Source organism: Chlamydotis macqueenii, chromosome 15 (genome assembly GCF_036417535.1).
Source record: "Chlamydotis macqueenii isolate bChlMac1 chromosome 15, bChlMac1.mat, whole genome shotgun sequence".
NCBI classification, from domain to species: Eukaryota; Metazoa; Chordata; class Aves; order Otidiformes; family Otididae; genus Chlamydotis; species Chlamydotis macqueenii.
In genome coordinates, this window is record NC_141570.1 from 11,690,911 (window position 1) to 11,706,019 (window position 15,109).

The 15,109-nt window shown below is 39.2% G+C and overlaps 1 protein-coding gene across 2 annotated transcripts in view; it reads left to right on the forward strand.

Moving 5' to 3' along the window:
• The window catches only part of APOLTP (apolipoprotein lipid transfer particle homolog), a 103,191-nt gene extending 89,239 nt beyond the window's left edge, over window positions 1-13,952 (forward strand). For both annotated transcript variants that reach the window (XM_086759664.1, XM_086759663.1), the window contains 12 exons: window positions 915-1,099; window positions 1,722-1,814; window positions 2,099-2,303; window positions 3,216-3,403; window positions 4,077-4,174; window positions 4,584-4,768; window positions 5,839-6,041; window positions 6,503-6,692; window positions 7,338-7,447; window positions 10,197-10,316; window positions 10,760-10,899; window positions 13,825-13,952. In XM_086759664.1, the coding sequence (XP_086615790.1) occupies window positions 915-1,099; window positions 1,722-1,814; window positions 2,099-2,303; window positions 3,216-3,403; window positions 4,077-4,174; window positions 4,584-4,768; window positions 5,839-6,041; window positions 6,503-6,692; window positions 7,338-7,447; window positions 10,197-10,316; window positions 10,760-10,899; window positions 13,825-13,840 (1,733 nt within the window). In that variant the 3' untranslated portion in view covers window positions 13,841-13,952. The remainder of the gene's footprint in view (window positions 1-914; window positions 1,100-1,721; window positions 1,815-2,098; window positions 2,304-3,215; window positions 3,404-4,076; window positions 4,175-4,583; window positions 4,769-5,838; window positions 6,042-6,502; window positions 6,693-7,337; window positions 7,448-10,196; window positions 10,317-10,759; window positions 10,900-13,824) is intronic.
• Window positions 13,953-15,109: the final 1,157 nt, after the last annotated feature.

Here is a 15,109-nt window from a genome sequence, read left to right on the forward strand (position 1 = left end):
TACCCCATGCTGAAACAGATGCGTGAAACAGGACATAAGAAATCACCCTCTGCAGGTGATTCTGTCAGCAGCAGTCAATCCTGACTGACAACAGAGAGGAAACAGGGCTGTTGGCTGAGACTGCTTAACTTTTAGATGACTAAAGTTAGAAGAAATGAGACCTGCAAGTAAGTGCTTTCTGTTGTGACTAATCCAGCTTTCAACTACATTAGATTTGTGTGCAAACCAGATAGATTTGGTGGTATGACAGTTGTCTGAAACTCATGTTGCTGACAAACCCAGTCCTAGTTTCAGTTACGGATTTGGCATTCCACACTTCTGCAGTGGAATTTCTCTGTTTCGTGGCCTCACTTGTAAGTGCTCTGATGTATTTGAGATTGAGACCATTAGATTGTGAATTACTGAAGTCAGAAGTTAGTAGAAATTATTCAGCTCACTCAGCTCAGATTCTAGGTGCACTTTGCCAACCGTTTCTGCTCTTGCTCATCAATACTTAGGCAGAAACAACTTAAATGTAAGATGGGTGGATGAGTGATTGCCACTCTTTTCATTTATGGTCTAAGCAGTTTTGAAATGTCAGCCACAAGGGACAGTGGAAGACTAAAGTAGAAAAAAGCCTGTGAATTACTGTGACTGAGAGAATTTAGATTTATATTAATTCAGTGCTTTCTTTGCAGTAGCAAATCTGTATTTGTAAATCATTCGCAAGCTACACAGAAGAGAAAAATCAGATACTGACACTGATCTAATTTTCTCCTCTTTATCTCTTGGCTTTGTGATGTGGTGTTTTTTTTTTTTTTCCACAAACACCTAACACTCTGACACTGATCACCGAGTAATTAAAAAGCTGGCTTTGAAACAGTGTCTGTCAGTCTTGTTCCTGTAAATGAAGTGCTTTCTTTTCATTCTCTAAGGGGATTTGGAAGAAGGAATTGAAGTCAGTGCTTGTACTGATGGGCAGCAGATGGCTACCGTTAATACCTATCTCAACGTTAATGGTGAAAGGCAAGAAAACATGGGGCAAATGGCTCTAACAGCTGTTAATGGAAGCTTGAATTTTCTGGCTCATGGATGCGGGGATACAGTTCTTAAGGCTGAGGTGAGACCATTCGGTGGCAGTTAATTGCAGTGTGATTTCCCCGCCCCCCCCCCCCCCCCTCAGAATATTGTTTAATCTTGTCAGTTTGATGGAGTATCTTCCAGGTAGGCTTCAGGTGTGAGGTTTGCTGAGTAACCAGGCAGACAGGGGAATTATGCCATTTTAAAACTCTTAATAACATTATTTTTCATTTGGTGTGAAAAGATACCATAGTGAGAATTAAAAAGTTCAGCCATACCTAGAAAGCATAGAAAATATGGGACCGTCTCCTAAAGGATATGTTCTCTGAAGAGCGTAAGTAAACAAAGCCAGAGCAGCAGTTACTGTGGCAGGGCTGCTCAGCATGTTGGTTACAAAACTAAGATTAGAATTCCTGAATGTGCTTTTACATCTAATAGAGTTTCACATATTCTCTCCTTGGAGGAGGCTTTTTGGTGGTTCATCCTTAGACTCTTGTATCGCCATTTCTAACCACTGAATAACACAGAAGTCATTTCCCCTGAGAAACGGGAGGCCGTTGCGGATCTTAGACATTTAAACTAGTGCAAACTTTGAGCGATTTGGACCCAACACAAGCAATGCTAAATCATAAATTCAAGGGTTTTTTTTCATCTTCTCACAGTACAAAGTTACTGAAGTTGGGAGCCTTCTGAAAGCCAGATTGATGGAGAAGGTGAAGAAGCTTGACAGATTTATGTGGAGGTTCAGGAGAACAGTAAGTCTCTCTACATCATCTGTGAAAGCACCATGAAATGTTCACGCAGTGTTAATTAAAAATTATTATATTGCATGTAGTAGTCTTGTTTTGCTCAAACATTTAAATGGTTAATCCTGTGCTAACCTGCAATTCATACAGAGACAAAAAGCATGTTTCATGGTAAAGATCCTGTATTTCTGCACCAATACTGTGGAGTTGAGAATTGCCTTGGAATGGAGTCAAAGCTTTACTTGTGATCACTATGTATTTTGATATTTCTTCTTTTGTGGGAACCACTGTAGGTGCAGCAAGTTGATTTTTTGTCTGAAGCAGCTGGCTGGCCTTCAGTAGCCTTGCAAAACGTAGCAGGATTCCTCCACAGCGTGGGTAGAGCTGTTGCTGAGGTGTGGAAGCAAAGTGGAATCGGGCAGATACTGAGAAGCAAGCTCCCGCTTTACCTGGATAAAATTCAAGACGTTGTCCAGCAAATGCAGAATGAATTTCAAAGTAAGCAAAACCATGCAAAGCAAGGAGAATAAGGTCAGCGTGGGGCAAACCAAAATAAGTATAAAAGATGCTGAACAGCACAAATGTTTCTATTTTGATCTGGCAAAAAGCGCTGACTTTGGCTCTTAGTTTACAGAGTGGGCGCCTTGATGCAATAAGCTCTACGTAGCCTCAGTGTGATCACCTTCCTAATGAAATCATTGAAGAGGCATTCTCTGGGACAGGAGTCTGGGTTCAATCAGATGAGAACAGAGCGCTAATTCCTAAGCTGAAGCATTTCTGCTAACAGTAGCCTGGCAGGCATTTCCTCCCAAAGGACTGTTCATATCCACCCTTGAGTTTTGAATGCTTGTACTAATTGGATTTCACTTGATCTGTTTTTTCCAAGTCGATCCAGTAGCCACTGACTCCCTACTCAGCTGGACTGTGGCCCATATTGAAACCACTGAGAAATGTGGGCAGCTGTAATCAGCTGAGAGAACCTTCAGTTCTCACAAGATTAAAGCCTCGCTTTGGGCCACTTACCTCTAGATTCTTCCCACTCAGAAGTGGGATTTAGTTGATACACTGTGTTTGAAATGAGTTGTGTCCTGTTACTCCTTGAGCAGGAACAGGTTGAGCTGTACAGCTCTGATGGTGGCATATGGCAAAGCATTCCTTACATCTATTTTGGAAAGCGGCAATGCATTTATAAGACATATGAATGGATCAGGGTTGTAGCTAAATACCTCTCTCAAGTTTTCCTAGCGGTGTGTCCACACACGCAGCTGTGAAATGTGCCTAACTGCCAGAAAACAAAGCTGCCTTTTCCTGCTTTCTGTGTCCCTCCTTCACTTATGCTGGAAGCTGTGAGGAAACAAAACATTGTAAAGTGCTAGCTAAGGTTTGTTTTATGTAATGTGTTTGCTTCAGAGCCATTAGCAACTTTGAAGGATGCCTACTACGATGTAACCTTGAAGCCACTGGATGAAGTTTGGCAAGAGAAGACAGATGAGTACATGAAGAAAATCCAGGCTTTCTTACCCAGGATTGTAAAAGATGTTTGGCTAATAGAACCAATCCAGGTGGCATTAAAGGGTGTGAAAGCAGTCTTAGATGTGGTTGGTACAACTCGGTTCTCCATTTTTTTAATGGTTTGAAAGACAAGGGCTACAAACTTCATCTCTGCTTTGAACTGTGGATACACAAAAATAGTAGAATATTGTTGTTTATGGAAATAGTGCAGTTACTTTCCACATAACAAGCTTGTGCACATCTGATTTACTGTTCTTTAAATATTTGACCTGCTTTGAAAGCAGTACTTTTCCAGCTACAGTAGAGGTTGTTTTACTAGTTTTGGTTGAAATCATGTAAGCTGTCACTCATACAGGTTTTGCCTTTCTTCCATAGAGGGGAAGGACTGTGATTCCAATGAACAGCATACAAATCAGTTTTTGCTTTTCTAGTTGAAATGAAGAGCATAAAGGATATATCATGATAACAATTTGTATTAACAAAGATACCAGTCCTTTGCAAGGTACTGAAGCACATTAACTCAGTGAAGTATTGGTATATTTTAAGTCATGTTATTTTAGGAAGGATATATTCTTGTCCATTATTTGTTGCTGGATATTAACCTCTAAGTGACAAGATGGTGTTAGGCAAGTGACAAGGGCAAGAGAGACTAAAGTACTATTTCACTGATTATTGCTTTAACTCATTATCGAGTACTGCCTCTGCCCTGAAGCCACACTGAAGGCAGGTTTGTAATCTCCTTTTCTGGCTCTCCAACAGACTACGCAGCAGATGCTCAGGTGGGCAGAGGCCATGTTTTCTAGAGCTGTGAGGAAGATCCAGAAGCTCTTACTCAACCTTTACAGCTTTTCAGCCAGGTAACTGGTGGGTTTTTTTGCAGGATCTCTGCTGCCAGGCAGTGTTCTAAATGACTATGTGTGTAGCTAGTCTCCATATCAGCTTGTATGCCGAGGGTTGCAGACAACCACCCAACCGTTCTTTGCTTTGGGCACATGGCATCACACTGCAATGTTCATTTTTTGTGGGGTGGCAGGACAGGTTGCATTTCAAAAGAAGCTCAGCAGCAAACAGAATAGCAATAAGTGATAACTGGCCTTATATGGCATGGTGTATTGCAGCTCTTAGCCACGGTATATCTTTGGTTTGCCATTCTAACCAGACTACAGTTCTTATGAATATTTCACTTCCATGTTCCTAATAATAAAGCAACTGCATTTCATCAGCTTAGCAGATAAGGACAAATGCTGTTTTGTTTGTATTCTACAGGAACTGTTCAGTGGCAGTAAAACTGCCAGTACTTCCTAAAGCAGATCGCTCCCTGGATCTGGCAAATATTACTAATTATCTCATTGAAGAAAAGCTAATGAGGCCTCTTCAAGACCTCTACAATACCAACATAGTTGCAGAGTATTATAGATTCAAATGGAGGATGATGGAGACTCCCTTTGAATGTAAGCCCTGTCAAACTGCTGTTTTGTTTTGTAACTGGGTCTGTTTCCACTTAGTTATAAATTTTACAAATAATGTTTGGAATAGTTTACATAGAGATGGTAGCTATTCAGTAATTTTCCTATGAATTTTATCTATAGTCCTTCTTATAAAACAATAATTGTGTATAATGTCAACACTTTGGGTAAAGCTGACATGCAGTAAACACTCCTCTACTCAATATTCATATAAATTTTGCAACTCTTTACACTTCCTACTCTTGAGACTAGAAATCAGCAGGTGCCATTTATGTGTCTTACCTATATGCTCTTGTGAGTTGATACTGTGGTTTGATGTCAGCCGTACCTGGTGGCCCTGGGTCTTGCCAGGAAGGCTTTGTCTGTACTTTGAAACTGGCAACATTGCTTCTCGTAATTTTAGGATGAAAAAGCTCAGCCCTACCAAAACTTCAGGAACAATATTACCTGAAAAAGCACTGCTTAAATGCTAAAAGACCACATTAACAGTCCCAGCTGTCCCTTTCAGGTAGTGGCTTTTCCAGAAAGAGCCATTTTTAAAGGCCTGCTCCCAGTGGCAGGCACAAGAGAATGCACTGAAAGTAGGTCCTGGCGACCAAACAGTCAAAGTGATATATCAGCAGGGTTTCCTGGACTGCAACTCTGTTTGATGCACTGGTTTGGCATTTGGCAGGGTATTTTTTTGAGACAGTTAATATTCTTGCTGTCTTCTGTGCAGGAGTGTATAATGTGTAGGGGAGGGGGCCTTACAAATATGACTCAAGTAGCATGACTATAAATCAAGATGAACTTTGAATCCTAATTCATGTTTCTCAAAGTTTTAGGACACTCAAGTGGATCTCTAATGAAAAATAAATTATTAGATTGTTTCCCTTCTGGAGAAGTTTTCATTGCAGAGCAGCTACTAACTAATTAAACTGTAATAACAGCTGGAGAAATTGTTTTCAGAGTATGCCAGCCAGAAGCTGTTTGTGTTGCAGTATGCAAGTAGTAGTACAGACAGTACTGCCCTGTGGAAAACTCACTGATGTTTCTTCTGAAATATTGTTCTCTAGATCATGCTATGTTAATGGGGACCAAGCATCTTATGACTTTTGATGGAAAAATTTATGATTTGGTATCTAAGTGCAGTGTACTTCTTGCCAAGGATTTTGTTCACAATACTTTCACTGTAATACTAAATGAGGAAACTAGTAATGCGAGGTCACTGTATGTGGAGATGAACCAGAGCGTGATTGCTATCTACCCAAGACTGAAGGTAGGAGGGGAAAGTAATTTCTGGTTTGGAATGAAAGAATGTTTTATTTTCAATCAAACAAAAAGAAAGGGGGGGGGGGGGGGTATAGATCAGAACGGCTCCGAGATGTACGTGCTAGAAAGTAAATAGCCTCTTTTTAATCAGGAAATAACTCCCTAAAACAGTATTAAGTCAAGGGCTGCCTCTTTGCTCTCTGAGTACTTAAAATGAGAGGCTTGATGAACTTCTGAGCTTTCCTCTTACATGGTCTAAGACAATGGCAGTTAGAGAGGGTTAGAGAACAAACTGGGCCCATAGCCTTAGTGTACCTGGGAGGCTTTGTGCTTTCCTGCTCTTTAAGAATTTTAACAGAATTGCAGTTCTTATTCCCTAACTCTGGGCTGAGCAAACCCAGACCAAACTTGCCTTTCATTGAACTTTCATTATGACATATTTGAAACTGCATTTTCATCTTAAAACAGATATCAAAGATGTATAACTATTCCTTTATGGAAGAGTACTGCCAAGGTCTGGATCAGTCCCTTGAAAAGAATACCACTAATTCAAGGAGAGAAACCAACAAAATAGAAGTGTCTAATCAGCAAGGAGTTTCTGTCTCTTGTGACTTTCAGTATGATCTCTGTACGGTCACTCTGGCTGGATGGCACCACGGTGAGTATCAACCACACAGCTTTTGTCAGCCATGAAGTAATTTTTTTCTGTATCTCTGATTTATCATCACCTCTAGTACCAGCATGTGGGTTGTCTTTCACCTGCTTTTCCCCTCTTCATTTATACACACTCTGGAAATGGCCCTAGGCATTCCCAGTTACTGCCAAGTAGAGCACAGTATATGTATCATTCCAGTGGGAACAGCAAGTGTGCACCTAGATTACTAATTGGGGGTCGACATAATGCAGTCAGCCCAACCCCAAACCCTGTTTGACAATCACTGCTCTGTAGCAGGCTTATCTTGTCAAACCTGCAAACTTGTCAAGCCTAAAAGCTTCTATGGTTTTTGGTATACTTGGAATACATTCCCCACACTAGTCTAAAACTCACACGCCCCACCCCCCAAGATTAGCAGAGCATGGCTGCTGTGCCTTTCTGTGGTCAGGAGAAGCAAATGGACGGCTAACAAACAGGACGGCAATGCAGTTTGAAAAAAATATCCGTAACGGCTGCCTGGGCATTCCTTCCTTCTTCCACCCTACAGCTGAGCTCTGCTGTACAGAATAATCAGAGCCCAGAGACAGCTTCTGAAATTTTCCTGTATCTACTTGTGACAATAACTATTTTACTCCAATTTCTTTCCAGGTATTTCAGCTGGACTTTTTGGGACCAATGATAATGAAGCTGGAAATGAATGGCTACTTCCCAATCGGTCCTTCACTGACAACCTGCAAGAGTTCACACAGAGCTGGCAGGTAACGAGCTGAAGGGCTTCTTTCTGTGCAGATGACCAGTGGTGCTGGAGCAGAAAGGGCAAGATGTGACATAGTGGTTTGGCTTAGATGAACTAAAGATAGATAGTGAAAACAGCAGCATACTGTATGTAACTTGTTTTCCTGTGTTTAACCAACAAAAAGGTTGCACGTTTGCTAATAACAATACACTAACTCCCTGGAGATAGGCGTTGAGCGTTCTTTGGCATAGGTGGTAAGGTAGAACATAGAGGCTGCTTCTGCTGTTAGAAGAAACTGATGTTGGAACCAAGTATCTCTGCTGTTTTCCTACTCACAACACCTCATTCTGGAATGCAGAGCCAGGTGCTACTTGGTCTGGGACAAATTCATGTGGTTATCAGTCAGGCCAGTTTGTACCAGGTGATTTTCCCCTCTTCAAGTTTTCTTTAGAGCTGTTTTTTGTAGCTGGGTGTGTGGAGAAGCCTTTTTTTTAAAAAATTCTTCCTGCTTTTCATCTTGTCAAGAAACAAAGCATTAGAAACCAGGAACAATAAAGTTTCTCTCCATCCCCACACCACTAACTGCTGAGATTTCTTTGGAGGGTTAGCTGCTACTGATTCAGTTAGTAAGCTGCATAAAGGGATTGCCTATAGCTATCTTAACTCAGTGCTGTAACGCTTTTATACCAGTAATGTTATCTCTCTTTGCTTCAAAGAGACTTAACCTTAATTCATGTAATTTATCATCAACTGAAAACAATCTAAATATGAAAACATGCAGGTGTACACAGCCATTTTTAAATGCAGCTGGGGAAAAAAAGGTAGTCTTAATGTGCTTTCAAGCCTAATTTTTAGAATCTAATAATAATAATAAAAAAAGAAACAGCATCTTCCTACTACTAAGATTTTGTGACTCTCCCCTTTACCTTCTCTCAGTAGAAGGTGTCTGAGTTCTGGGGACAGAAATGCTACTATTTCCAGCTTTATTTCAGTACTTTACTTTTTAAAAGAGGACTGCTTCAAGTACCTGGTACCCTTCCTTGCTGTCAGAGAGATACATCTAATGAGGCTGCAGACTATGTTTATGTTAATAATGGGGTGAGATCATTACATGACTATAGGTATAATTTTCTTAATTGCTACACATATTAGTTTCTAATATATTCATAAAAATGCAACCATCCAATGCAAAACTACCCAGAGAAGTTGAAATAAAAATAACAATCAATTAAAAGCAATTCACAAGAAACTCACTCTTATAAACAAGCTTCAAAGTCACTTATGTCCTCCTTTAAGTGGCTGATGGCATAATGTCTGTGCTTATGCTATTGATTGATTTGATTTGTAGGCCATGGCATCTTTGCAGTGCTGTGTACCACCAAGAAAAATTTATAGGTGACTAATTGAACTCTGTGCTGGTTGCAGTCATATCCCGTTCAGGAAAAAAAGTAATAAGACTGACTTGCCAATAATGTACTGTTGTCATACATCATTAAAGCCATGGCCAGAAATACAAATGTGCCAAGTCAGGAGTTCATGCAGTCTTGGAAACTTTTCTGAGAGATGATATGGTGGAAACACCCTGTTCAAACAGGCACTGTATTCAGCTGTGTTAATAAAATGGAGCTTGCAAAAATCCTTCCTGATGAGAAGTTTTAGCACAACTGTATGTGATAACAGAAAGTGAACATGCAATCAGGTTAAAGCTGGCCAGGTGTTGAAGGATGAAATAAAAGCAGGCAGTCATTCTGCACTGCTGGCGTCACCTCCTGTTGAGCCATAAACTCAGCCTGGCAGTTCTCTATCAGAGCTTTTTGAGAAGCCTCCCTCATACACTGACCTCGCAGGAAATGGCTGTGAAGTTTAGTATTACAAGACCAGGTGCTGTACAAAATGAGGAGGTTAATGAGGAGACCGCACATGTATGACTCCTGCAGGATGAGGGTTATCTGAGAGATTAAACTGGCAGGTCATTTTTCTTAGTAATTAAAATAACTTGAGATTACACTTCTTAAAGAACTTCTAAACACAAAGATTTGCCAGGAAATCACTGGTTTAAAAAAAAAAAAAAAAAGTTGCTGATCTGACAGAGTACTAAACCCAGGATTTGTTCTGATTGAACACTAAGAAACTTCAGCAAATGCTGCTCATTACTAGTTGTGTTAATATTTGGTATCATCAGCTCTCGACTGGTGTGCTAAGGGGCCTTACCTGAACCGTGTACAACAAACATCCATTTACAATCTATTGTCCAAAAATGGCTGTAACTGTAGGGACCTCTGGTTTTGGTGGGGTTTTTTGTGTTTTTTTTTGTTTGTTTGTTTTTTTTTTTTCTTTTAAAGCCTCCTTATTGCTTATTACCTATGAATAACCCAGCAAGGATATGAAGATCTTTTTTTTTTCTCCAAGAAAAATATTTAGTAAAAGCACAACTTTCATCTGTCATGTACAATAAAAGTTAAGTCAACTAGCCAACTACTTCTTAGTCAGCAACTACGCACCAAAATCCTCCAGTGAATAACAAAATCAATAGGAAAAGGAAACAATGTCTGTAATCTGTAATATTTATGAGACATTTTTGTTTGTTTATGAAGAGGGCAAGGTACTTCTCAATATTAATGAACAGTAAATGTTAATCAGAGCAGTGTGCTGACCTGCCCATATATTCCTTCAAACCACCTCACACTAGAAATCTGAAGAATTCATGCTAGACTGATGTTTAAAATAAAACAAACAAAAAAAACCCAACCTGAGTAATCCTGTTTTCCCAGGTGAACAAGTGCAGTCTCATACAGAAGAAAGTGAAGCCATGTCCAATTACAGCTAAGCAAAAAGTCTGTAAAGTGTTTTTTGAAGAAACACATTCAGTTCTTAGGAACTGCTTCAAAGTTGTAAGTATAACTGCAGCCACCAAAGGACTACTGAACACCCAAATGTCATACTTCAAGGGAGTACACGTACTTGTTACAAGGATTTAGAAATTTAGTTGCAGATAACATTAGAATTAATCAGAACAACAGTTGAGACAGGAGAAAAAAAAAAGGTGTTATTGTCACCATAAATATAAATTAAGATCTTTGACATCCACAAAATGGTGGCATGCCTATGCACCATGCTTTAGCATACAGGTCTAGAATTTGGAAATACAAATTAAGCCCTCAGTATTAGGACAAGAATAAAGGTTTGAATGGTCCTACCAAGGGCAGGGGGAGGCAGACACCAAACTTCCTTTTCAGTTCACCTGTGGGTGTATTGCTAGATGGGTGTCTCCAGAAGAGATGCATGCTTGCACCCTGCACACCACTCCTCTAAACCACCCCTCTCTGTGTTAAAGGTGGACCCTGAACCGTTCTACAGCATGTGTACTGATGACACCTGTGAATCACACGCATTGAAGGCTGCCTGCAGTTTAGCAGCAGCCTTTGTTCATTTGTGCAACCGAAATTTTGTCCCTGTGGAAATTCCTCCTCAGTGGTAAGTTTTGTATCTTTCATCCTGAATATTTGGACTGCATTGCTCCAGTACCTACATGTCTGTTATTCAAGAGCACAAAGAAAATAAAACTAATGAATCTGACTATGAGCATGAGCAAAAATTATCCTACTCCTGGAATTATTCTTCTTGCTCCTTTCTGCTGTTCACTAACAGGCACACCATAACTCATCCAATTCATACTCTGATGGCTTTCCTATTTCCTCCTCATTTGCGAAGTAGCAGGAGGCAGAAGGACACTTGCAGCATACAGTGTGATTGTTCCTAGAGTTCCACTTCTCAGATACTATTTTTCTTTCAATCTTTTTTGTCTGAATAATGCATTTGGAGTCATATTAACAGCAATACATATTACATAGTCACACTGAACATAAAGTGACCCGTTTCTGTACTTTTCAGTCTCTTTTAATAAAATCAAAATTCTAAGTTAAGTTTAAAGAATATAAACAGTATCAATACTTAATTGTATTTTAATGCAGCTGTCATCCAGATAGCTGTCTTCTGGGAATCTTTTCAAAAATGCAAAGAAAGCTGAAAAGCCTGAAAAGAACAGGCATTACAATCCCTGCCCATTTCCATTGTTAGTGTGCAAATGAGTTATGGATCCTTGCATTCTCTGGTGAAAGTGCACACACTGCTGCAGAAACTAGATTAGGACAGTTCCTGCTGTAAAAGAGACTGGAGCCATGTGTTCTGCTAACTGTACCCATATTGCTTGGTAAGTGCAGAATTTCAAGGAAAGCTTCTTGTGTAAAGAAAAAGCCTGTGTAAGTCCACACCCTCAAAATACTTTTCAGTAGTAAAATTTAGTCCCCTCTTATTTTATTCAGTGTCACTGCATTATTATTATTGCAGAGTTACTGCAGCAACTGCGCAGTTCAGCTATACAGTTGCCATTTCCAGTATGCCTGATCTTACTCCAGTCCAACTTAGCTACTGTGCAGGTACCTAAAGAACAGACAGTTGGCTGTGCTGGAGAGCTGCAGTGAGCTGAAGCACCTTACCATTTAAGGATGACAGGTGTACATTTAGGCATTTCCGTATTATGTATATTCACTATTTTGCACTATACATCTTTTCTACATGTTTTTAATTAAACTATATTCATTGGATATTCTGTGTACAGTACCTTCTTTGAACTATGATACTGACCACAAATTGCTATACAAGTAATGATATATAAACAACAATAACTTGTACCACTTGAGTAATAGTGATCACTATTCATATAGTGCAGTCTAAAGAGAAATGACCAAGAACACACCCAAAACTTACTCTTCTATCCATCTGCATTGTTATTCCTTAGTTTATACAAAAAAGTAGGACAAAGCCTTCTCTGAAATCTGCTGTATACGTGTATCTTTTAATTGAATGAGAACATTAGAGACACACATACAAATTATTGGCATACTAATTACTGGTACACTTGCCCAAGAAGTAGCTTAAGATGTAATTACATTTTTACAAGACTGCAGTGGAAACATTTACTCCTAAGGTAAATGATGGAATCAATGTAGAAGACCCCATTATGCTTTTGCTTGAAATTAAGCACTTGGGTTTACACTCCTAACTTGTATGCTCCATGCTTTGCTAAGGCTTGGTAATGAGAAAACAGAGTGAATTTTTTAATACATGCAATGAAATGTTATTCATTTGCATTTTTAAACTCACTACCCCCTCAAAAAAGCAATTTGGTGGCTACAAACATAGTTGTAGTATGCTTAAAAACAAATTTACAACTTTTTGCGGAATTCTCACCCACGAAGGGAGGGAGTAACTGTCTTTGTAGATGACTGTTAGCCGTAAAATAAAAACCTAGAAAAAGACCACTCAATATGCAAGTGCACCACATGCATACACTCCCAGATGTGGCTGATAACACACCACCACGGGTCAGTATCTGCCCTGTGCGTTCAGTTCACCCAATGTGTAGCCAGCAGCTGGCCATGAAATTCCTCAGTAGTATCTTGTATACAGTGATTTTTCACTCCAATAGTTTATGTATGTCAATTCTTCAACATACAAATATCAAATAAAGAGGCAAATTTTGTTACATCTGAGTCAGAATATTCAGTTGAAAACAGCGTTTTAGAATGGCTCAGTAGCCAAAAAATTGCAGTCAGCTAGTGCTAGTAGTTTACACTGTCCCATTTCTGAGGAAAGGGAGTGGAATTACAGTGGATTACAAGCTTGGTTAACAGCAAGCAAATACACGCTGGGGATGTACACATGAATAAACATTCAAGACAAGAACTAGTTCTTCTCTATTCAGCTTATTTTATGCATCCAGTTTTGGACACCGTGTTTTAGTTAAGTTGTGAACTAGCTGAGGTGTCTCTGTGGGAAAAAAATTGAAGAGCTGAGGAAATATGTAAACACACTAAAGAGAAGGAAGTGTAACAGACCAAATTGCAGTGATAGAGATTTAGGTCTGATATTGTGAGAGAGTCTGCAATGGCCAGGCTAGTCACACATCGTAACCAACAGCCATCTTGGGTCATGAGAACTAAAGAGAAAATCTGAGTCCATAATAGCTAGCTCTGCCCTACTTTCTAGAAAGTCATTCTTGTCAAAGACAGTCCATTGGATGGCTGAACTAGCCAGATCCCATAAACCATAATAATAATGCTGCTCTTTGCCTCCTAGATGTGAATTTATCATAAAACATGAAGAACCTTACAACCTTTATTTCAGTTTGGTGTGTCTTAGATAAAACTGTATCTAAAATGCTATAATACTTCTCCCTACAGCTTTTTGATGTCATAAATATACTTGATGCTATTTTTGCCTTCATAGATTTCCTGTAAGTCTGCATAATAACAGCTTGTATTATATGTCACTTGTTACTTTATATCCTTTAAGTATTTACTGACCACTTAACTGGATTTCATCTCTTCTTCATTTCAGCTTGAGCCAGTTCTGAACAGCAGATACCAGCCCTGAGGATGGAAAAACCCTTTCAACACCCACAATAAAACAGCCATTTTAGGTAGACAAGCTAGAAGCAGTAGTAGGGAGAAGTGTGACTAAGTTAGCCAGTGACAAGAAACTAATCAACCAGAAGAAATTGGACAAAGGAGTATCAGTTACTTTAAACATTCTCCCATCCACTGGCAAAATTGCCTCTTCACAAGCCTTAAAGCATAGCATGAGTATGTGTAAAAGATGTTAAAAGGTCTTTTCTTACTCAGATTAGTACAAGTGGGCTACTTTGTGAAAGCTATGTATCAGCTTTGAACCCGTGCAGAGGATGCTGACTTCTTTTTTTCTCCAGAACTGAAACTCAGCTGTTCAGTAAATTCTGGAGAAAGAGACCTTTTCCCGGGGAAGTGCCCCAACACACAAGAGGGCTATGATAAGATGGTTAAATAATTTAAAGTATTTAATAATTCTCATTTGTATGCTGGTTGATTTCTCTCTTATTGTTGTGTACATTGTTAAATAAGAAACAGCCTTCTTGGTATCTGTTCACCAGTTTCACATTCTCCCTTTGTGTCTTTAGAACCCACATCTCAGAAATAACTTCACATGTTAGATATCCATAACCTTTTCCTATCCTATACATAAAGTAAACTTAAGGTGTTACAGATAGTGTTGTGTGAAAGTGTTTCACCTATTAAATTACTTTCTGTATTGTAAGTCTGTTGATTTAAAAAAAAAAAAAACCGAAAACATTATGTTTCTCCATACAGTACCAGGAATGCAATTATTCCTTAAAAAGTGACACTGCAAAATCCTCTGCATAATAAGCAAACATTGAAGTAATGGTATTATGAACTAATGTTAATAAACATCTGACTTCTTATTTTTATGTGGGAGTATGTTTTTATTGTTGATTCGTAAGAATAAAGTTGTCCTGATCTGCAAGTTGGAACTGTCTGTGTTTAAATGGCTCCTATACTTGTTCACAGAGGCAAAAATAGCAGCTGGCCTCAGTTATCTTGCGTATGCTGCCCTAGTCTATGCTCACCTTATGAACACTTACACCGTAGTTTTATACCAACACTAAGTAAAACATGATTCTTACATTAGTCAGGAAAAATTCCTACAATTGTTAGGATGCCCACAAGCATGAGATGCTGCTATACAAACCATGGTAGAAATCAAGTCTTCCTGGGTAAGACTTGCAGAGAAGAAGTGTTTTATAATGAAGTCAAAATTGTATGAAAAAGTTCTGAAAGTTAAATATTAT